The 23,873-nt window shown below is 45.3% G+C and overlaps 1 protein-coding gene across 1 annotated transcript in view; it reads left to right on the plus strand.

The window, feature by feature from the left end:
* LOC311427634 (uncharacterized protein) overlaps positions 1–20,489 on the plus strand; it is an 89,444-nt gene extending 68,955 nt beyond the window's left edge. Inside the window, exons 2-6 of the mRNA XM_084505140.1 lie at positions 18,426–18,661; positions 18,752–18,852; positions 19,057–19,242; positions 19,331–19,549; positions 19,640–20,489. Of these exons, the coding sequence (XP_084361266.1) occupies positions 19,073–19,242; positions 19,331–19,549; positions 19,640–19,745 (495 nt within the window). The 5' untranslated portion in view covers positions 18,426–18,661; positions 18,752–18,852; positions 19,057–19,072 and the 3' untranslated portion in view covers positions 19,746–20,489. The remainder of the gene's footprint in view (positions 1–18,425; positions 18,662–18,751; positions 18,853–19,056; positions 19,243–19,330; positions 19,550–19,639) is intronic.
* The last annotated feature ends 3,384 nt before the right edge of the window (positions 20,490–23,873 follow it).

The following is a 23,873-nucleotide window of genomic DNA, read 5'->3' on the forward strand; positions in this document are numbered from 1 at the left end:
AGGTTGGGGCCAAAATTAAAGAAAGAAGCTGTTTTGGAATGAAGGGCAACTGTTTTAGCTTAGCATATTTTTAGCAAGGAGACTAATTAGCTATCCAGGCATGCGCAGAGCATCTGAACAGAAAAGTTGGCAAAGCATGACTAAAACATTGCTATGGTTGGAACTACTGAAATAATGCCTTTCAAAGGTTCATTTTTGCTAAATCTCAGGCATCTTTCACTGAGACAATCAGTAGTGCTTATTAAACTCACTAAGTCCTTTCCTGGAATTAGATTATTCAGACTTCGGCCTTATGTGGCTTTGGCACTACCAACATGTTCACATAAAATCCCTGAGACTCATTTGCTCATTTTTGTTTGTTTAGGGATCTTCCTCCTTCCTCTTATATTACATTTCAAAATGGCATGGCTGTTTTTCTTCCAGAATTTTCAACAATTCAGCCTCACTCAAAGCCCACGCACAAGTTTCAGGCTGGTAAGAGACAGAGCCATGTCAGGGGCACATGGACGACTGACTCGGGGGCTCTGGCTAGAGTTATACATAAAGCTTCCCAAGGGCTCTTCCTCTGTATATCCTACAGAAGTTGAGAGATGTTAAAAACAGTTGGTCATGGTGAAGGACTTGATACACACACATTATGTGTGCATTAAATGTCTTTCTTAAGACCTCATAGTAAGCTGAAGCTGTACGGAATTGAAGCCCCACCACATCACTTTCAGGGCCAGGCTTTTTTCTCCAACATGTTGTCCTTCACTACACTGTTGATAATTGTCTTTGAGCAATGTATATATTGTATAGCATGCAAGGAGCGTGAAAGACAACTCCTGAAGTCAGGCTTTGCTGACTGTTAAGCTTAATGCTATGCTAACAGAAACAGCCACACTCTCCAGCAGGCAAATGCTGCTACTGACCTTCCTACTCCTTTTTAGGTTAAGCAAAATTCACAAAAAAAAGCAGTTTTCTGTAACCAAAATTCTTTTCCTTTCTCCAGTCACCTCTTCTACTTTATTGTATCTGTTTCATCCTTCATATGTTTTTCCTCCAGCACTTTACTAGCAGAGAAGCCCTTGCAGCCTCAGTGGTTGTACTTTGTCCTCCCATTTCTAAAGGGACCAGTCCAAAATGCTTTGTTCCTGGCTGCAGCCACCCCAGTGCCTTCCCTCTAGCTGAACCATGCTTTGAATACTCATCCTAAATGGTGTTTCTCTTAGGCTAAACAAGAGGGCTGTGGCCAATATGCTCTTGAACCCCCTTTCCTACACTTTTGCCTGCTTTGGAGCAAGAAATAAAGCAATTATTAGCAGTGGGATAGAGATTCTGCGCTGGATGGCTGTTCTCTTCAAACCTGGACTTACTTGTTGTCCTGGTTTCAGTTAGGACAGAGTTAATTTTCCTCCTAGTATCTGGTAGGGTGCTATGTTTTGGCTTAGGACAAGAAGAGTGCTGATAACACCCCGATGTTTTAATTGTTGCAGAGCAGTGCTTACACCAAGCCAAGGACTTTCCAGCTTCTCACTCTGTCCTGCCAGCGGGCAGGCTGGGGGTGCAGCAAGAGCTGGGAGGGGACAGACCCAGGGCAGCTGACTCAAACTAGCCAAAGGGGTATTCCATACTGCATGGGGTCATGCTGAACAATATATAGGGGTGGCTAGCCGGTGTGGGGGGGGCGGCTGCTTGGCTGGGCATCAGTCAGCGGGTGGTGAGCAATTGCATTGTGCATCACTTGTTTCGTACACACATTATTATTACTATTACTACTACTACTACTACTATTATTATTATTTTCCTGTCTTAATAAACAGTCTTTATCTCAACTCACAGGCTTCACTTTCCCGTTTCTCTCCCCCAGCCCAGAGAGGGAGGGAGGAAGGTGAGCGAACGGCCGTGTGGTGTCTAGCTGCCGGCCAGGTTAAACCACAACACTTGTCTTTTCTACTTTTCCTTCCTGCTGGTTTTCATATAGTCAAATTACAAGGAGAGATTTATACTGAGTACCATCTGTGGGTGGCATCTGCAAGGTCTGTGTATCTACCTTGCTGTAAATTACACTGCAAACCACTGGAAGCAGTTAACTTCCCACAGAGCTGCGGACACGAGGACGTGGGAGAGAAGAGCAGCTCTGAGTCACTTCTGCAGCAGGTACTTACCAGCTGGGTCAGATATCCTCTCACTGGATCTGTTACCCTGCCCCTGAGGATTACATTCAGAAAAGGTCTGTGACAACACTCTGCCAAAAGTACTCTTTGGTGTATAATAACAGAGACACGGTGAGGCTGAGATAATACAGAGACCCTTACAGATGTTCTTCCTATTGGCAGCTCCTTCCATGTGAGCAGTTTACCCAGCCGTTGCATCCTGCAGATTATCACTTTCACAACCCTGCTCTCAGCAAAAAGAAAAAAAAAAAAAAAAAAAAAGAAGAAGACGAAGAAAAAAAAAAAGCATGTTATTTTCTTACTTATTCAGTTCTGGATCCAGACTCTCTCCTGTGCTAAAGGAAAGGTTATAATAACAAAGACTCACAGTGCTTTTAGTGTTCATTAAGGCATAGAGGGGTATGTGTCAGCTTCAGGGCAGACATGGAAGATGCAAACAAAAACATGGGACTGTTTTGTGTTTATATCCTACTTATGCAGGCATTCCTAAAGGGCTTGGAAGTCTCTCTCATATACAAACAAAGATAGGTTATTGGTTACAAATATTAAATTCATAAAAACAAGGTTTCTGTATGGCTTTTCACACTCATTTGAAGCAGACTTGCTTTCCATAGCAACATCTTCTGAAATGAAAAAGAAAGTGAAAAGAGCTCACTTTTTCATATTTTCAATAATATTTGTAATATCTTATATCCTTTGTAAACATCAGTTATTGAATGGTATGTTATAAAACCAACCAAGCAAACAAACCACACTCACACAAAAAAAGGAAAATGCACCTTTTTGTTATAAAGGGTTAACATCAGCTTTCAGCCACTAAGGTATGAATCTCTAGTCTAGCATCTTTTCTCCAAAGCAATATTATTGCATTTGTGCATGTATCACTGCTTAAAATTAGATTAATATTTAGACTAATATTCTGTCTGAAGGTCTGGGCACAGAGAGGAGATGCAGACAACATTCTTTTACTACAGTAATAACTTTTGCAGGTGGAAAAGCTGAAATACAGAGACATCCACTTTACTCTCTTTGCAGAAGTGAGAGTAAGTGCGCCAAAGAGCTGGACATCTCCTATTTACCCAACTTCATGACTTTGCAAGCTTTATTTTGCCTCTTTCCCAGATGTTTTGATCGATTCTTTTGTGCTCATCTTTGAGGGGAGAAAAAACACACACACACAAGCAAACAAATAACCAAGCATAAAAGGAGGCAGATAAGGTAGATGATGAGACCTGGCTTAATTAATCTTCAATGCAAAAGAAGTACCAGTAGCAGGAGAAACTTCTGGCAGAGGACAAACAGGGGAAAATGGAAATATTAACTTGGAAATTAGAGATCTAATGGATCTTTATCAAATGCAAGAAAATTTTAAAAATACTGTAATATGGCAGTGACTATTCTGTGCTGTGCAAGTATTATTTTACTTTCAGAAGTGCTCAGTGGAGGTTTTTTTTCCCCCTTGGTCAGCTGAAGACACTCATGTTATTAGGAAAGAGTGTCAGGAAACGAATATAAATGTTATTGTGAGACAAAACCTGTTTCAACTCCCATGATTACAGTTTAACACAGCTGCACCCCAAGAGAACAATAGAGAGATTTATTTCTTTTATAAGTCTAAATTTTATAAAAAATAAAAAAGTCCTGTTAAAAAAGCTGTGAGCACGAGAACTGCCTGGGAGGATATGAACACAAAAGAGAAAGAGCACAAGAGAGCAGGGATGCACATGTTCTTATGAAAGGGGAAATAAATATGTTTCCATCTAATATTTAACTCATTTCTTTTGGGTACTTAAACAAAATGAATCATAAAAACTCCAATACTCTAAACCAAAAAACACTGAGGAAAAAGTAAAGTCTATTTTGTGGGCCTGCCACAGGCACTGACTAGGTACGTGCAGGGCACTGACACCAGGCATCCAGGCAGAGGGCCCACCTGTGTTTGCTGGGCACCTCATGGGCCTTCACAAAACCAGGTCCCAAGGTGATTTTTATGTCTCCCAAAAGCCCCCCACATCTGCCTTGTGTTTTATTTTTGTTCATGTTGCGGAAGCCAGTTTGAACCTGTATCTGCTCACGTCCTGCCAGATGCAGGCGCGTGGCCCGGGCGTCTGCCCTCGCCCCAAAGGCAGGGGTGTGTGCTTGGTGTGGCAGCCAAGGATGCAGCCCTGGGGCTCAGGGTCACTGGGATGTATTTTGTCATCTGCCAGGCAGCACCTGGGAAATTCCCAGAGATCCTCTTTGCCTCCTCCACCTCTGGGTTCGGCATGAGGCCTCTGTGAACCTGTGAACTTTCTCGTACCACAGATGTCTCCCCAGCGCAGGCCTGCTTCTGATTTGCAGCTGCTGGTGCTGCCAGGCTGTCTGCGAAGGGCTGCTCTTCCCTTTCTGCAACCCAGTGCTCAGGCCTCCACCGCCAGACAGTGTGTTGCCTTTCGGCCAGCCTGGGAAGGCTCTGTGCCTGGGGAGGAGATTAGCGGGCAGGAAATCATGTCCCTTGCAGTGACCATGTCGAGTCTGCGAGAAATGTCCTAGCCCCGTCTTGCTGCTTTGCAGCTGAGACAAGCAAGGCTGCCTCTCAGCTGAGAAAACACGGTGAAAATGACCATGCATGTGCATGACGAAAAATAAAAGCTGAGGAAACAGAAACAATAAAAAGCATAGCCCGACCATTAGGAAGAACCACTAAGGAAGCAGTGCAGCATATCAAGAGAGATCCTCACAGTATTTATTTTGCTAACTCATAATTAAATATTGTATATTTAAGCTGCTCCTGTTGCTCTGCGAAGTTACTGATTCAGGTGTGTGGGGGAGAAGCAACGCTATTTTATGAGAAGTGCACCCAAAGAACTGCTCAGCTACTTTTTCAGAGCAGAATTTGAAGTCAAAATTCATTCTAACTCCATGGTTTTGGGAAATGCTTTTTCCACAGAATATGACATTTTTTTCATAACCTGCCTTGAACTCCCAATATTACAGTTTTCTCTGCAATACTGGGAGTTCTGTCAATGGTTTCTGCTTTTCAGTTCAGAAACATCAACATTCAAAAGTGGGAAAAGTTATACATTTTGGTTACATTGCTCAGGCAGGAAATTTAAGTTTTATTTCCAGATCTGCTGTGGATATAAATCCCTCTGGCAAATCCTTCCACTCTTCCGTGTTTCATTTTCCCTGTCCGTAAACAAAGATTCATCTATTTTTAAATTGCTGTGAGAAGCCAAGATGTACTTTTCTGTGTACAAAACCAAGATATTATTTGAAATGAGATCAGCTATCACCGTCTGTTATTAAAGACTATATATTATAATTTGAAAGACACAAGTGTCTGTGTGCTACTGCTTTCACTGTAAAATCAGAAGTATTGTAAATCCATATGTTAATTTTTATGTGAGGCATCTGAAAAGAAATTCATATTTCAAAAGGAAGGTAGAGCATTTGAAAACACATGGTAGACATACCATAACTCCAAACAGTTCCCTCTGGTTCTCCTTTTATTCCTGTAAGTGCATCAAAAATAAAAAATAAAAATAAATAAATAAAAACAAAGGGAAGGGGTCAAAAAGGATGACTAGTGTTGTGAAGGAAATTGCTATTTTCTTAAAAACAAGAAAGTATCCCACTGATATCAAAAAATTCAGCTTTTGACTTTCATTTTGCTCTGCAAGCTGAAGAAAAAGAGTTAAAATTTTCAGAACCAGTTTTATTTTCGCAAGCGAAGGAATGATTATGGACTTAGTACAAAGATGTAATATTATTTTTAATTGTTTTTGAAAAAAAAATAATCTGACTTATTCTGTATCATTTTAATTGGCATATCTTCCTTTTAGATAGTCAGGCTGTTTTCCACTCCATACCATTACACACAGACCCCGCAACATCTTACAGTCAGTACTTAACAAATGAAGAGAAATACACCTTAAAAATTAACTTTTTCATCTCCATTTGTCTGCCACAGATTTTCATAGAATGAAAAAAGAGGTGATCACACTGTTGGCTTTGTTTTTACTAAACATCCATTGTCAGATGCTTGGCCCCCTGATGCTTTAGTGTATGCAGTTTCAAGGAACATCTCCCCAAAAGCTGTAAAGTGCTGCAGATCTCTGAGAAAATGTTTAGCCTCCAAATTTGCCACTAACCATAGTGTCATAAAAAGACTATGGAACAAACTTGTCTCTGCTATTATTCAAAGAAATAATAAAAATAAAAATATATATCATACCAATGAAATTAAACTGGGAATGAGTTTGGCTCCAGAACTTAGACCAGTCTGTTCCTATTGGATCCCATAACAAACCCAATGTCCAGACTTTCTTGTTTGAAGCAGATGTTTTCTATTCTTTTGCGTACAGGGTACACCAATAAGCATGATGCAATTGTTTAGACAACGTTAACAGCCCTTTCATGAGCTAAGGATGCATCATCAGCCGTGGCTACTAAATGTTCACATCTGTTTTCACACGTCAGTGCACAGATCACCCACTGCCACAGCAAAAAGGGTGGGCTCTGCTTTCTCTGTAAGAACATCCTTTTCCTGGAGCAACAAGGTTGTCACGCAGAGTTTAGTCTGAAGGGAGGAGAGGGACAGGGACGCAGAGTTTAGTCTGAAGGGAGGAGAGGGACGGAGCTTCCCTGTCACGCCACTTGGAGTCAAGCAGAGTCCCCTTTAACACAGACTTTATGGAGCTCCATAAATGAAGGACATGAAATTACTTCATTGCCTACTCTCGTGACTGCTGCTAGCAGCTCCAAGGGCAGGACTGCTGGTGGTAGCAATCACTACTTGGCTGCCAGCAGCCAGCCTTTGGAGGGACTGCTAAGCATAGGAAGGGGTCACTGCAGTCCTCCGTGATCAGTCAGAAACAGACCTGAGACAATGTGAACCATCAGCCTCCTACCTGCTGGAAGAACTACTGTCACTGCAAGAATTTACAGCAAATGCAACTATTTAATCCCACTAGAAAAAGTAAATATGGAGGAACCAGCCAGACCAAGCCCATAAAGCACTCCAGCTCAGCTGCATAAAATAGGTAGAGCAAGAAGCTGAAGATACACTGCCATGATTGCTTAGGAAGGAGAGAAGAACAAAACAAAACAAACAAACAAACAAAAACCACTGTGATTAAAGTCACTGCCAATAAATAAATAAAGTGCAGAAAGCACACCTGAGACTTTGGAAAGACAGCCTGGCAATGCCAGAGAGAAAAGTGGGACTGAGAAGCTGTCCACTGACTGAATGTGGTTTTGGACTGCATTTGGACCGTAGGACACCTGGCTTTTCAGTTTTGTGTTGAGGGTATTGCTCCATTAGATACAGCTTCATAGTGACATGCATCAAAGAGATGGTGGAGGACAAAGAATTTGGACAATTTTTTTTTATCTTTCTCAAACTTCATCAGATAAAGCCAACTCACCTCCTTTCATATGTCACTTTCCACGGTTATGAACTCCAGTAAAAACTTTGCATGAGAAGTTGGCAGGGTAAGGGCCCAAGAGGTTCCAGCAATAAACTTCTTTCCAACAGAAAGGACACCTGATATCATGCATAGTTAGCTGTGTAATTAACAAGTTATTAACAAGTTTGATGTTAGGCATTCCTTACCCAGAAGACAGAGTATCAAAGAAATTAGGATGAAGGCCCCGAGTTTGCTGTGGTGCTCTTTGGGAAGCGAGTCACTGTGGGGCTGGGCAAGATAGAAGACGCACACCCAGCTCCTAGGATGCAGCCTTGCTGCTGATGTCACACAGGTAACACCATGACCACACGAGTTGAACTCTGATTTCTTCCGGGGAGAGATGTGAACTGCTGCCAGCCAGCTCAGAGCTGTGCTGCTCCACACATCGCAAGTGACTCAGCCATGATCGCTTGAACAAACAAGCAAAGAGCAGTTGAGGAGAGAAATCAAAGGCATAATGGAGCAATGAAAGCCATGTTTCTTACTATTTTTCATACAAATCATCACATGCTGAATCCATCAGCCTAAAAAGGGGACAAAATTATTTGCTCTCCAGGGCTTGGATTAACTTCTGTGAGGTTTTTAAATTATGTTTCTTCTTGTGTTTCTTTGCCTCTTTAATGGTTTGTTATAAGCCAGAAAACAAAGAAAACACATTGACTTTGGAAGATATTCTCCTTCAATGGCAAAGAAGCTAACAGCTCTTTGCAGTAATTGCTTACTTTTTTTAAAAAAAAAAAAAATTTTTTTTTTTTTTTCCTGGACCTTTCTCTCTAGCTCAGCACTGCTTGTTTTCACAATGATTTTACTTCTGTCCTTGGGTGGCTTTGACATCACAACTGCTGAAAAAAAAACTTCCTGCAAGCCTTTTCACCAAAAAAAAATCGTTTTGACAAGAAACATGTGTGTATATTCCTTCTGCATGTTAATTTGAAAACAATCCTCTTGAATTTGAGGTGCAAGGAAACAAGGCAGAGGTCATTTTAAAAAAACATTTGTTCAAACGCTGGTCCAGCCTGTTCAGGTGGCCTTGAAGAAGCATCAAGTCACTCTGAATGTGTTGTCAACAAAATAAAATGCAACCACAACTCCCACAGGTTCCTTTTTCCAAGATGTACTCAGAGATTTTAGCTGTAATACCACTAGCGGGAAAACAAAAATTGAGGATGACCTATAGTTATAACCATATTTCTTACAAAGCAAATTAGTTGCACAATTAGCATTTATACAAAATAGGAAGTTCCTACATAGGTAGCACTGTAGAAAAATGTCTCAGACTATTAGGCTGCAAATAACACATAAAATCCAGAGATATACCAGTTGCATTATGGAATTTGGGCCCAATTATCCCCTATCACGCAATATGAACTACTGGGTGATACTGGGTATGTTGTTTATAGAGCATACTCCCAGTGAAGACACAAATCCTATATCCTTGTTGAAATGCTACGCTTTAACCCAATAGCATTTTTTCCTGACACATATCTGGTATCAGAATCAGAAAATTAATAATCCCATCAATGCCATATTTATTATTACCAGTAAAGAGGCAGGATTTGCTTTGAGGGACAATTTTCAGTGAAAGAGGCTTTATTGTTATCATTCTCATTCATGTCTGGAATAATTTAAACAATATTTTGGTGACAGAAGAAAGGAGTCAAACATTTGGGAAAGAAAAGTCATTTTAGTCTGCATTTGGGGAGAGACAGCCATAGAACCCACCAAAAACTCATCACTCACTCCTAGGCTAATAAAGGGTGGAAAAAGTGTTTAAGCAACCAGTTTACCAGAGATATTACCATTAGGCAGGACAAGAAATTAATTGCCTATTTTGTGATGGATAGTTCATTGAGTATCCTGTTGAAAATAGTGTTATAACTCCATTTTATACACCATATAGTTTTGCCTGGCAACAAGATCCTTAAGATGTGTTTTTCCTGAATGGCTGCTTTACATTCAAATCCCAGGCTTCCTATTTAAGGCATCTGAAACTGGCCTGCAACTTCTCTTGAACACACCTAGCCTGCAAATGAGAGGGGTCATCTGCAGGCTTCTGTTCCAGACAAGAGGCTCCCTTCAGCCTCCCAGGCTGTGAAAGTAACATATGCACAGAGTTCATGGCAAGTGATCACATCTCCTGTGATCAGAAACAGCAGGATAACACATGTGCTTAAGAACATGCAAATTCCAGCAGAGACGGAGGCAAGAGCTAATTACCTCATTTAATTCCCAGTATTACAAGGGATTCCTTCGTGGTCACTCTAAGATATGCAAGCATCTATAATCTTGCAGCTATAATTTCTTCTCTGGGTTCCCCAGGATTGTGACATAGCACTAAATGAGGACAGCATTATTGCTGAACCTGAAGTGACCCCAAAGAAGAGAATTAAATTTATTGAACTGTATTTCTAGAAACTTTTGCTTTCATTTATACCCAACTTTTTGCAATTTTTACCTTTCAATCTGAAATTTCACAGACTTGTCTTTTGGACTAGTATTACATACTTAGGAAGTAGGTTGGAAGAAGTGAATAAAACAAAATCCTCCCACATACTCTGAAGCAAGATAGAAGCAGAAAACCATGCACTTCCCTCAATCACATGCAATAGTCATGTATTTATTTTGCACAACTTCTGAAAAGAAAGAGAGAGAGAGAGAGAGCAACAACAAACTAAAAGGACAAAAAAAAAAAAAAAAAAAAAAAAAAAAAAGCTGGAAGTACAAAAGTCAACATTTAATCATTCAAGGAGATGGCCACTGTAGCACCTGCCTGGACGACTCCTGGCCTTGTTAGGTCTCGCATTGCTTTCTCTTCCTACCAGATCCCTATTTTGCTGGTGCCCTGTGTACCTCCAAGAGTGGCCCCATTGGTAGCAGCTCCCCAGGAAACAGGTTGCCAACAAGCTATTTTTTACAGTGGTCTGTCTCCTCATCGAGTTTGAGTCTTTGGCTCACTTGCAGCTCTTCAGTTGATGGTGCTGGGATGTTGCACCTCATCAGGTGGTGTTTGTGACTACAGACCTCACTGGTGTTTGGCTTGATACTACCAGTTTACTTCCCATCAAGGGATTATAAAGAAGCCAACATATCAACTCTTCGTAAGTGCTGAAGAGGGCCAGCTGTCCAAACCAATGAACTACATAAAAAGAGCTTTTAGTCCTTTAACAATTCCCTGAACTACCCAGACATCGTTTTTCATTTTGCTTGAGCTAATAGAAAGGAGGCACAGCTCACTTACCAGGGGTATATAGTTGCTTTGTAATGAGGGACATTATAATTCTGCCCTGAATAGACACACGCAGTGTGTTCACAAAAGGAAAAAAATAAAAATAAATTAAAAAACAGTAGCTAATTTACTGCATCAACAAATAAAACTCTTCTTCGCCTACTCAGTATCATACTGGAGAAGAGGCTAACAGAGATATGTTAGATAATATAATAATAATAGCCATAATAGATATAATAATAATATAATAATAGACATGAATGAACAAGCAATTAAGCAAAATGAGAGCTGGACCAAACCTCATTGAACCAAACCTGAATCAAACTTCCTCCTTCAGCTGAGAAATACTCATGTGTCATCCCACAAGTTACCACTTATCATTTGCAGATTCTGATATTTAGAGATGAATGGAAATTTACCAGCGGTATTCTTTCCCAGCAGAAATTTCCAATTGCTTGAAAGTGCAGCATTTTACACAAATATTCAGTTCTGAAATTACTTCACATAAAGGAGAGGAAATATATTTGATTAATATTCTGCGAGGACAACTTCAGAATGGAGTGTTTCAGTATTACATTTTGAAAATAATTTTTTTTTATTAGTTTCATTTAAAGAAAATATTTGCAGAGTGTTGACATCTTGTTTTAATTATCACAAAGGACTTTTTCTTCATGAGAGTTATTTTAAGGGGAATTTCAAAACTTTCTGTTAAACTTGTAAAATTTACCACCGAACAGAAACTCTGGTTCATTTTCAGTGGCTGTCACAGAGCCTATTTTCTATTGTATAAGGAATCTACCTCCTGAAGGACTGAACACTGGGAAACACAAAGATTAAGTAACAAATATTCTGCAAACATTGTAGTAATTTATTAGCTTATGATTAGTTTCACATTACATGCAAACTCCTGTGATTTTACTTCCTCCCCCCCCCCCCTTTTTTAATAAGTTCTGTAAAGATGTTATTTGTAGCTGTTTCTCATTGCATCAGGTTAGTGATGTTAGTTTGTGCCAGTGACTCATCTCAGTGAGTTAAAATGATGATGCTTCTGTGAATGCTCTTGAAGATCAGAATAACATGAGCCTGCAGGGAAAGTTGGATGTCCATAAAAACCTCGAAGTCAAAGAAATGTATTGGTGGGCACATATTAAAATACTTCTCAGCAACATTTAAAAACACAGACCTTGTACAGAAGGATGCTTTTCATTCACTGACTTGGCAAAACAGACTAAATCATCTCAGAACAAGATGGTAAAGAAAGTCATACATCTGAAGTACAAAAGGCATCAGCTTCTGTTTGCAGTCATGGCTTCATTTTCTTTCTGCTTTTTCTTGCATATACAATGCTCAGTCTAAAACTAGTCAGCTTTCTTTTGATAAATACATACTCCACTACTTCTGCCTGTTTACTTGAAATAGCCTGTTATGAATGCATGGTATTGGCTAAAACCAGAACAAAAAAGAAAGACGTCTGACAGAAAAGAGTTATATGACATGCCATGTGGGGGCTGACTGCCAATTCACTGAGCTGCACACCCACATCTTTATGTAGCTCAAGGCCCCATCCTCCTGCTGCAATTTCGTAAATATCCACAGCTTGGGAGACCCCGTGATGTCCTGCATCCTCCTCACCTTGCCAGGCTGCTTTTCTCCTCTCCCTTGCTCTTCTGTTCCCGGGGTGTGGGGAAGGACAGGCCTGGCACTGGTGGGTGCATTTGGGGACTTCTCCCTGTCAAGGCTGCAGCTCTTGGCCCCAGTGGCAGCCATTTAGCCTGGCAACACACTGCTTCTTCAAATGCCAGCTCTTCTTTAAGCTCAGGAGGACTACTGGCACCTACAGAGCCTGGAGAAGATCCAGTCTTTCAGCAAGAGAATTCCATAGCAAACAAGTTGCGCCCCACCCTCAGGCCACCCTGGCATACAGGTCTCCTTATGCCCCTCCTGCACCCTCGGTATTCCCACTTACATACACAGATTCCCCTGGGACAAGGGCTGTGCTTTCCATTGGGTCTGCACAGAACCCACAACAAGTGAGCCTGCCTGAGCATTTGTAAAACAAACCCAGTAGCTCAGTGAACAGGCAAAGCCCTACGAGAGTGAACTGTCAGATTCATGTACAGTATCATGGCACTAGCCAAGACACAAGCTTTTTGGAGCTCGGTGTGATCACTTTTATAGTCGTGGATCTATCACATGGGAAGGGTAGTGTGAAGGAGGAATCAGTACACATGCGTAGGCTGCAGTATAATAAATAACTCGTGGTACAAAATAAATAAATCAGCCGACATCCAGGGAAAATCTATAATGAAAAATTAATTTTTCACCAAGGAAACATTTCTCACAGTCCTATTGCTAGCAACACTTCACATTTTGTATTGTTTGTTTTTTTTCCTTGTCCCTTTCTCACCAGTTAAAAGTCTCATCATTCCCCATCAATGTTGTTTTCATACTCAGTATATTCGAGAACAACCAAAGATTTAGCATTTTCATAAATTAAGATCTGAAAGCAGTTCAGAGCATTCTCTGATCACTTATGCTTGCTCCACCTATCATAAATTACCCTACAGCTTGTGAGAGGTACTCTGACCCCTGTATAGGACTGGGACACGAGGCCCCTCACCAACAATGTACTCAGGAATGGGGCGGTATCAGCCAACCTTGCAGAGAAGCAAAGAGGTCACCAACAGTGGCTTGGCTAAACGTCCACAGCAGATTTGAAAAGTGTGGAGGGACTAAATAAATCTCCCCTTTTTTGTTGCTTTCCATGCTTGGAAAAGAAAGCCTGATGCACTTTCACAGCAGTGAAATTTACCCAGCTTTTTGGCCTGAAGTCCTGCAGTTTGCCAAAAAGTACAGTTCCAGAGAACAGGAACAAAAAAATCACTTATGACTGTAGCACTTTTTTTTTTTTTTTTTTTTTTTTTTTAAGGCCATTAAATTACGGTATAATCATGATTAAAGATAAATTAACCCTAACTAAATTCTCTATTTTATTAGATTCTTTCTTATTTATCCAAACACAGGTCATTCCTGAATTTATGTGCTCCACTAAGCAAATTATGCTGATGTTAAGAAGACAGAGGAAGCAAAAAGAAAGAAGATTACAAGATATTAATGCAATTAAATCAGTCAATTGAACATATCATATCTAAAGTTTTATCAAGTAAAAAATAATCCAATCTTGTTAATTCTATTTCACAATTCCTATTGCAAAGTGATGATTTTGCCAGGAAGATCTTTAGCCCAAGACAGAATTCACTGCCAACACTACAGAAAAAAAGAGAGTAATTTCATCACTGTACTACCCAATGCAATTACACTTTGAAAAGCTGGGTGAGTTTCAAAGGGTCTGTGAAGCTCTCAGTTTCCTCTGCTAACGCTGTATATGCGTGTGTTAAGATTTCTACTATGTCTTCTTCCTAAGAGTACAGGAAAGTATAAGATGGGTTCTAGACTTTGGGCTCACAATGAATTTAAGATTAAGGCTTTCTGACTTTAAAAACTGTATTAAATATTATCACAGAAATCATTCTCTTCCACACAGGCAACCTCAGGTTTTCCCCATGACTTCAATCTAAAAAGGCATATTTAAAAACATCTATAATTTCCCATGATATGTTTTATGCTAATATATACATAGCACACTGTACATCAGAAATGGCATTAACAGCACACTTCTGTATCAACAACTGGAAAGCTATCAAAAAAGTCTGCGGAAAAAATGCATTTATCTCTGAACATCCACTGATCGCACTAAATATAAAGCCCTAAGAAAGCACAAGCTGTCAACGTTTTTCCAGTACACAGTACTACCAAAACACTCTGACAGTAATATTTCTGTAATAGCTGAGATGGAATTGAAGGGTGCAGCTCACTCTGTACTGTTAAGGCCAAGTTTGCATCCATGAGAGGAAGAGAGTACATTCATTGTCAGCCACTATGCTTGTTCATCTTTAAATGTTTTGTAGGGAAAGGAAAGGACTCTGTGGATTATCTTGATTTTTTTCACAAGTGCACAGCAGAAGTCTTTACAGCATGACCTCTTCAATCCTGAGCTGGCTTTCAGTAAAGTTTACGCTTAGGGATGCAAATCAGGAGGGGAGGAAAGATAAATATATACATCATCCTCCAGTGACACATTTTGTACTTCAGAGATAAATATTGACTGAAAAAGTGACTTATGACTGCTTGTTCTTTGCATTAGAAATACCTAATTAATCCTTGATACCTAATGACTAATGAGTGACTACTTTAGATAGTGTCCTTATGAACGGATTTTCTTTTCTAAGATATAACCCAATGAAATTAAAAACAGGTTAGTCAGACAGATCAGTTTTAGCCTTATAAAACTGATACTTACCACAAGGAGATCAATGATTCCAACGAAATGCTAAATATCCTTTATGTTATTCTTTTTTTTTTTTTTTTTTGGTTCATAAAACAGGGAGAAAATTTGCTTATTCCTTGACCAAGATACTCTTGGTGATGCCACTGCTCCCTAAAACTTCATTTCCTTCTCCTTTTCCTTCTCCTCTTCCTACCTCTGACATCTTTGGTACTCCTTTGTTCTCTCCACTTATACTTTTGACAGAAAATTAAAATTTACAGTGAATCCATGAAAATTCTCAGTCCTCATCCTGCTCTGTTTGTTCCTTCTCTTATTAAAGCTAGACACACACGGCAATGAGACCAGACCGCGGCACACTCCTGGCTTTTCTCCCCTTGAGAACTCAGCTGGAAAAGTGCCAACACTCTCCAGGACAGATAAGACATCCCCAACCCATTCCCCACCATGGTCTCATAGCATGCCAGAAGATGATCTGGTTGAGCTATGATGGGCATCTCCTGGCCGTAGGGAGACGTGAGATGGACGGCATTGGAATGAGGCTGGGAGAGCCTCCCACGGCGAGGTAGGGATGGTTTCCAGTGCTGGCAGGGGATGGCTGCTCTTTTTCTCGCCTCCTCTGTTACATCTGGACACACTAACAGTGAGGGAATGAAGCCATGGCACTCTACTGACCTCCCTCTTCCAGTACTCACCCAGAGAATTTGCCACGCTCTCCAGGACAGATAAGATCACCCCAACCTATTCCACACCACAGTGTAAATGCCTGCAAAGTTGGCCCAATATGGCTGACCCAGGAAGGACAGCCTTTGAATGAGGCTGGGAGAGTCTCACACAGGGAGGCAGGGGCTGCTCCTGGCCACAGGGGAAGGCTGCTCCCTTTTGGCTTCCTGTCTTATAGCTGGAAACACACAGAGCGATGGGACCAGACCAGTCCCAGACCAGCCTAAGCTCCGCATCAGCTGCTGCCCCCCCCACTCCCGCAGTGATGCCCTGCCCATGGCTCAGCAGGCAGGGGGTGCCCCATGTCTTTATCAATGACCTAGATGAGGCCATCATTTATCAACAGGCTATCGGGGGAGGTCCCAGTTGACGGGCAGCTAGCAAAATGGGAACTACAGGCCTCTCAGTTGGACCTCAGTGCCAGGGAAGCTCATGGAGCAGATTATCTTGAGAGTCATCACACGGCACTTGCAGGGATAGCAGGCGATCAGGCCCAGTCAGCATGGGTTTATGAAAGGCAGGTCCTGCTTGACAGACCTGGTCTCCTTCTATGACAAAGTGACGCGCTTGGTGGATGAGGGAAAGGCTGTGGATGTGGTCTACGCTGACTTCAACAAGGCTTTTGACCCCGTTTCCCATAGCATTCTCCTCAAGAAACTGGCTGCTCTTGGCTTGGACTGGCGCAGGCTTCGTTGGGTTAGAAACTGGCTGGATAGTCGGGCCCAAAGAGTTGTGGTGAATGGAGCCAAGTCCAGTTGGAGGCCAGTCACTAGTGGCGTTCCCCAGGGCTCGGTGCTGGGCCCGGTCCTCTTTAATATCTTCATCGATGATCTGGATGAGGGCATTGAGTGCACCCTCAGTAAGTTGGCAGGTGACACCAAGTTAGGTGCGTGTGTCGATCTGCTCGAGGGCAGAAAGGCTCTGCAGGAGGATCTGGACAGGCTGCACCGATGGGCTGGACTGATGGGCTGAGGTCAGCTGCATGAAGTTCAACAAGGCCGAGTGCCGGGTCCTGCACCTGGGGCGCAATAACCCCAAGCGGAGCTACAGGATGGGAAAGGAGTGGTTGGAGAGCTGCCAGGCAGAGAAGGACCTGGGAGTAGTGGTTGATAGTCGGCTGAATATGAGCCAGCAGTGTGCTCAGGTGGCCAAGAAGGCCAACGGCATCCTGGCTTGCATAAGAAGCAGTGTGGCCAGCAGGGCTAGGGAAGTGATCGTCCCCCTGTACTCGGCTCTGGTGAGGCCGCACCTCGAGCACTGTGTTCAGTTTTGGGCCCCTCGCTACAAGAAGGACATGGAGGTGCTCGAGCGAGTCCAGAGAAGGGCGACGAAGCTGGTGAGGGGCCTGGAGAACAAGTCCTGTGAGGAGCGGCTGAGGGAGCTGGGCTTGTTCAGCCTGGAGAAAAGGAGGCTCGGGGGTGACCTTATCGCTCTCTACAGGTCCCTTAAAGGAGGCTGTAGCGAGGTGGGGGTTGGTCTGTTCTCCCACGTGCCTGGTGACAGGACGAGGAGGAACGGGCTAAAGTTGCACCAGGGGAGATTTAGGTTGGATGTTAGGAAGAACTTCTTTCCCGAAAGGGTTGTTAGGCATTGGAACGGGCTGCCCAGGGAAGTGGTGGAGTCGCCATCCCTGGAGGTCTTTAAAAGACGTTTAGATGTAGAGCTTAGCGATATGGTTTAGTGGAGGACTGTTAGTGTTTGGTCAGAGGTTGGACTCGATGATCTTGAGGTCTCTTCCAACCCAGAAATTCTCTAATTCAGTGAAAATTGACGCCACTTCAGCTGCTTTCACTTTTACTAGAGTTTGGGGATTTCTTAGTTTTTCCTCAACTTTACTCTTTAGCTGAAATAAAGTTCATTTCAATGCAATTGCTGCTACGGCTCCTTGATTCCCCTCCCCAGAATCACAACCCGTGGCTTTGGGCTTTTCACTCTTTTTATTCATTTAGTTCTGCCTTCGTGCTTCCACCGTGGGCAGGAACAGACGTGTGCCCCTGTGCGCTGATGGGGGGCTCCTCTCTGCTTGCCTCTCCTCTTCCAGCCGCACGCACAGGCAGCCATGGGACCGAAGCGGGGCGCGCTCCTGGCCTCTCTCCCTCGGCGGGGAGCTCTCCGAGCCCTGCAGGGCAGGCAGCACAGCCCCAGCCGCACCCCAGCACGCTCCCACAGCCTGCTGGCACGGCCCCGCAGCCCTGCCCAAACACCAGGGCACCTTGTCCACCGCCCGGCCCGGGCCTGGGCTCCGCATCAGCTGCTGCCCCCGCCCCCCCGCAGTGCTGCCCTGCCCATGGCTCAGCAGGCAGGGGGTGCCCCATGTCACAAAGGGGCAGGGACGGCCTTGGCCCCGGAACGCTGGCCCCAGTGGCACTTGGGCGCTTGGGCAGCCCTGCCGTGGCTGCCCGTGCTGACGGGGAGGCTGCTCGGCTGCCTGCTCCTCTCCTGCGGCTCAACCAGAGGAACAACTCCAACTCAAACAACAAACTCCACCAGAGGAACTCAGCTCCTCTCTCCTCCTCCCTTCTCAGGCCCTCGCCTCAGACGGCTCTCAGCGCCCTACAGGACACTGACCGAACCGAGCCACCGCACACTCCTGGCCGCTCCTTCCCAGCACGGGGCCGGACATTTGTCCACGCTCTCCAGGACAGGTAACATCAGCCCGACCCACACCCTCCCACGGTCCCATAGCAAGCAGCCAGGTGACACGCTCAGGCCAGGATGGCAGGGACAGCTCCATCAGGACGACGGGACACGGACAGCCTCGGTGAGACGCTAGAGACCCTCGGGCAGAGAGGCAGGGGCTGCCCGTGGTCACAGGGGGATGCTGCTCCGTTTGTTCCTTCTCTCATTAAAGCCAGACTCAGACAGCAATGGGACCAGATCACAGCACACTCCTGGGCTCTCCCCAAGGACTGCTCAGCTGGAAGGAAGAGCGGCCAACGCTACACAGGACAGGTAAGATTGCCCCAACCCACCCCCACCATGGTCCACAGCAAGCAGGAAGGTGAGATGTTTGGGCCACGATGGGAGTGACCGCTCCATCAGGATGACGGGAGATGGACGGACGTGGTGAGTTGCTGGAGTCCCTCAGTCAGAGAGGCTGGGGCAGCTCGTGGTCACAGGGAGATGCTGCTCCGTTTGTTCCTTCTCTCATTAAAGGCAGGCACAGACAGGAATGAGAATAGAGCCCTGCATACTCCTGGCCTCTCTCCGCTTGAGAAGTCAGCTGGAAAAGCTGTCAACGCTCTCCAGGACAGAGAAGATCACCCCAACCTATTCCACACCACAGTGTCAATGCCTGGAAAGTGGGCCCAACATGGCTGACCCGGGAAGGACGGCCTTGGAGTGAGGCTGGGAGAGCCTTAGGCTGGGAGGCAGGGGCTGCTCCTGGCCACAGGGGAAGGCTGCTCCCTTTTGGCTTCCTCTCTTATAGCTCAAAACACTCACAGCGATGGGACCAGACCGCGGCACACTCCTGGTCTTGCTGCCCTCCTCTACTGAGCTGGACGGAAGAGCTGCCAACGCTCTCCAGGACAGGTAAGATTGCCCCAGCCCACACCTCACTCCGGTCCACAGCAAGCAGGACGATGACACGTTCGGGACAGGATGGCAGGGACAGCTCCATCAAGACAACGGGACACGGACAGCCTCGGTGAGACGATAGAGACTCTTGGGGAGGGAGGCGGGGGCTGCCCGTGGTCACAGGGGGTTGCTGCTCCGTTTGCTGCTGCTTCTCTTTCAGCCACAAACACACAGCGATGGGACCAGACCATGGCACGATCCTGCCCTCTCTGCCTGTGAGAACTCAGCTGGGAGGAAGAGCTGCCAATGCTCTCCAGGACAGATAAGCGATCCCCAACCCACAGCCCTCCACACTCTCAGAGCATGCCAGAAGATGACCTGGCTGGGCTATGATGGGCATCTCCTGGCCGTCAGGGAGATGGGAGATGGACGGCCCTGGAGTGAGGCTGGGAGAGCCTCACACAGGGAGGAAGGGACGCCTTCCAGTGCTGGCAGGGGGTGTCTGCTCTCTTTGTCACCTCCTCTCTTACAGCTGGACACGCTGACAGTGAGGGAATGACGCCATGGCACACTCCTGGCCTCTCTCTTTCCGCACTCTGACAGAGAATTCACCACGCTCTCCAGGACAGATAAGATTGCCCCAGCCCATTCCCCACCACGCTCTCACTGCCCTGGCCTAACTCAGCTGACTCTTGGCTGTCAGGGATACCCAGGAAGCATGGCCTTGCTGTCGGGCTGGGAGTGCTTGCCATGGGTTGGGGCTGCTCTTTTTGATCATTTTCCTTTCTCACCCCATCACAGAGCCCCGAGGAGACTAAGCTCTGCCACTGGCCTTTCCCGCCTCTGCCCAGTCGCTCCACGGCCACTGACCTGAAGGCTGCTGCAGCTTTCTACAACCACAGCCATCGAAGGAGCACGAAGGACACGGGGACCCCACCTCTACCCTGACACGGTCCTACAAGCACAACCACAGGCCCCGCAGCGAAGGACAAAGAGAGCTCGGCACGCCTCCGTGACACCCCACGTCTCTCTCAAACGTTGCGCAAATAAAGCTCTGATTCACAACCTCATTGGCTGCTCTTGCCTGCCCTTCTTGGGGAAACCTCAAGGGGGGTTGCCTTTTGCAGAAGGAGCGAGTGCGCCAGCCTCCGCTTCTTCAGATGCTGGCATCAAGAGAATTTCAAAGCACATTACGTGTCCTAATCTAAGAGTCTGCAGGCTTGGGTCTGGAATCCACTTTGCTCCCTCTTTCACCAAGGGCGTATAAGGAAGGACCAACATTTTTGTGTTGTGCTCCCACTTTGAAAGTGCTCCCACTTTCCCCACAGCCCTCCTTCCCCTCCAAGTGCTTTTCAGAGAGGGAGAAAACAGTGTTCCAGCCCCAAACACGCTGACAACCACAAATGGCACCTCACACAACTAAACCATGTCCACCTCGAGTGGACACCGGCGCACAATGTACCTGAATGCCATCAGGCTACCAAGGGACAGAGCTCATCTGTATCTCTGGCGTGACAGGGGCATCCCAACAGCTAACTCTATTGGAAGCTGAAGTGAGCCTAACTGGGAATCAGTGGCAAAAGCTTCCCTTTGTGACTGGCCCGGAGGCTCCATGCATCCTTGCCATAGACTACCTCAAGAGAGGGTACTTCAAGGGTACCGGTGGGCTTTTGGCATAGCTGCTTTGAGCACAGAGAAGATCAGGCAGCTGTCTACCCTGCCTGACCTTTCCGAAGACCCTTCCGTAGTAGGATTGTGGTAGGCAGTCATCGGAAATGGAAAGCTGCTGCGTGGAGTCCCACACGACGAGTTGTGGAGGCTGTAGAAGGGGAAGGCAACTTGAGTCACTATGCAGAAGTAAAAGCCATACAACTAGTGCTAGAGATTGCTGAACGAGAAAAATGGCCAGGACTGTATCTTACATTGGCTCATGGATAGCGGCAAATGCTCTGGGAGGGTGGCTGCAGCAATGGAAACAGAGCAACTGGCAGTGTAGAGAGAAACCTAGCTGGGCTGCTGCCCTGTGGCAAGAGATTGCTGCCTGGGTACAAAACCTGGATGCAAAAGTACGTCATGTAGATGCCCACATGCGCAAGAGATGCGCTACTGAGGAACATGAGAACAACAAAGAGGTGGATCGAGCTTCAAAAATTGAAGTGGCTCAGGTGGGCCTGGACTGGGGACGTAAGGGTGAGCTGTTTGTAGCTCGATGGGCCCGGGAAACATCAGGACATCTGGGGAGGGATGCCATATACAGATGGGTTCGTGATCGAGGGGTGGACCTACCCACTGAGGCCATCACACAGGTTACCCATGAGTGTGGGCCCTGTGCTGCAATCAAGAGAGCCATGAAGGTAAAATCTCCCTGGAATAGGGGGAGGTGGCTAGGGGTTCAGTATGGTGAGGCATGAATCACATGTGATTCGTGGAATGCGAAACATGAATGCTGGTGTCTGAAACGGGAAACAAGACATGGCAGGTATAAATAAAGCAGTCCCTGGCTGCCACGGTATAGAAAGCACACTCAGACAGGGACTGGTTGTCCTGAGTTATGTGAAAGCAGCCCTGCAGCTCAGCCGATTTCAATCATCACTAATTTATTCTTGCTGCTTTTGTCAGGACTTCTTCCGTAGTTCTCAAAGTGCACCATCCCGAGGTACATCAATGTCCACCACGACCGTATGTTGCCCGGATTAGCCCAGAATCTGCCATATGAAAGCCAAGGTTTCCTCACATGGCCCCTGGGCAAATACACACAGCTTCAGATAGAGCTAATGTGATCTTCTGACCAGCAAGTGAAACACAAGCCTCTCCTATGGAGCTAGAAAAGCTTCTTAGGTACCTGTACTGGGTCTGGCTGGGATGTTAACTTTCCCTGCAGCAGCCCATCAGAAATGGCTCTACTCCTTGGAGCCGACCTCTGGATACATCTCCAGGACTACACCTTCATGCCACTTCTTTTGCAATCAGTGTTTCATACCAATTTGAGGACTGAGAATGGGATGTGACTGGGTTTTCTGCACGCTCCTAACACCTGGGTTGCCTCTTACAAACGCCGCCCATTAAACCTGCCCTGTGGTCCTTCTGGGCTTCAGAGAAAGGGGCAGAGGAAGCCAATAGACTGCTCAGGAAGATATTTATTGTGCTCAAATGCACAAGCAATTCTGGCGCATCACTGTCTTCAAGGGCTTGCTTCCTGTTGGTGGAAGGTTTTTCTGGGCATGTCCATGTGAGATATGTTCATCTGATTTGTGTCAGTATGGAACAGTGCTAGGGCAGCATGGTATGATGAATGTGACCTTCTGTCTTACGTACCCTTGTATAACCACAAGTCTAAGAAAAACAGAGTGGTTAATGTATATAATTCTTGTATCTTGCAAAGGAATGTTTTAGCAATTCGTGTCAATAGAGAGCTTGAAGGGAAATGTATTTGTAGGTTTTTCCTTGAAGTCTCTGATATCTGGGGGGTTCAGAATAACTGCTACCTATTATGATTATTGCATGGGACACTATGCAAGTCTCTGATATCTGGCCAGGAGATTAAGGAGACGGGGAGAGCTGAAGAACAACTAAAAGAGAAAGCTTGCAGGGGATGCTGCACAAGTCTCTGACATACAGCCAAGTTGGACAAAGGAGAAGGACAAGAGGGAGGAAGACTATGAGCCTTCAGCACGAGAGACCCCCAGAGGCACCGCTGGAGACTGATACGCATGCTCCCGTAGGAGGGTTTGGATTCCAGAAACTAATTGTAATAACCCTGTTTTTTTTTAGAAGTAGTAATGAATATGCATTAGCCTCGGAGCATAAAAATCAGCTACTTGATGTAACTGGTGTGCGTCTTGGTGGAGCAGAGACTCCCGGTGCACCCAGCGCTGTTTGCTTACCTCTATTCCTTTCATAAATTGTAAACTTTGATTACTGTCCTATTTTGAAGACTGAGCCATTTATTCCATCCAGAACCATCTAACGAGAGGATTGTTTTTTGTCAGATGGAAGAGAAGAAGGGCTCTGTTGCCCAAGGTAATATCCAAACTCCACTTCTCTGAATTTGCTTCAGGACCATGCTGCCCTTATCTATGGGGCAAAAACATCTCCAGTCAGCTCTGTTTGGGCAATGCTCTGATAAAGTAAGATTTCTGCTTCTCCAGCCACAGCCAGGCCAGGAATGCCTTTTTCCAGGGAGAAAGCCAAAGAAAGTGGCAAACCGCAGCCTGCTGCACCCTGAGGGGCAAGGGAAGAGCAAAGCCGGGGCTGGCACAGCCAGGAGCACCCCTGCAGGGAGCTGCAACGTCCCGGAGGGAAGTTTTGTTCAGATGGACCGAGGGCCAGGTTTGACAGCCTCGGGTGTGCCTCCCACTGCGCGCTGCAGCCTCTCTCGCCTCCAGATCGGTCACTGTTCTCTGCAACATGCCGTGCCCTTCAGCACACTTTCCCCCTCTTTTTCTTGGGGAAGA

This window comes from Aythya ferina (assembly GCF_964211825.1).
Source record: "Aythya ferina genome assembly, chromosome: Z".
Lineage (NCBI taxonomy): Eukaryota > Metazoa > Chordata > Aves > Anseriformes > Anatidae > Aythya > Aythya ferina.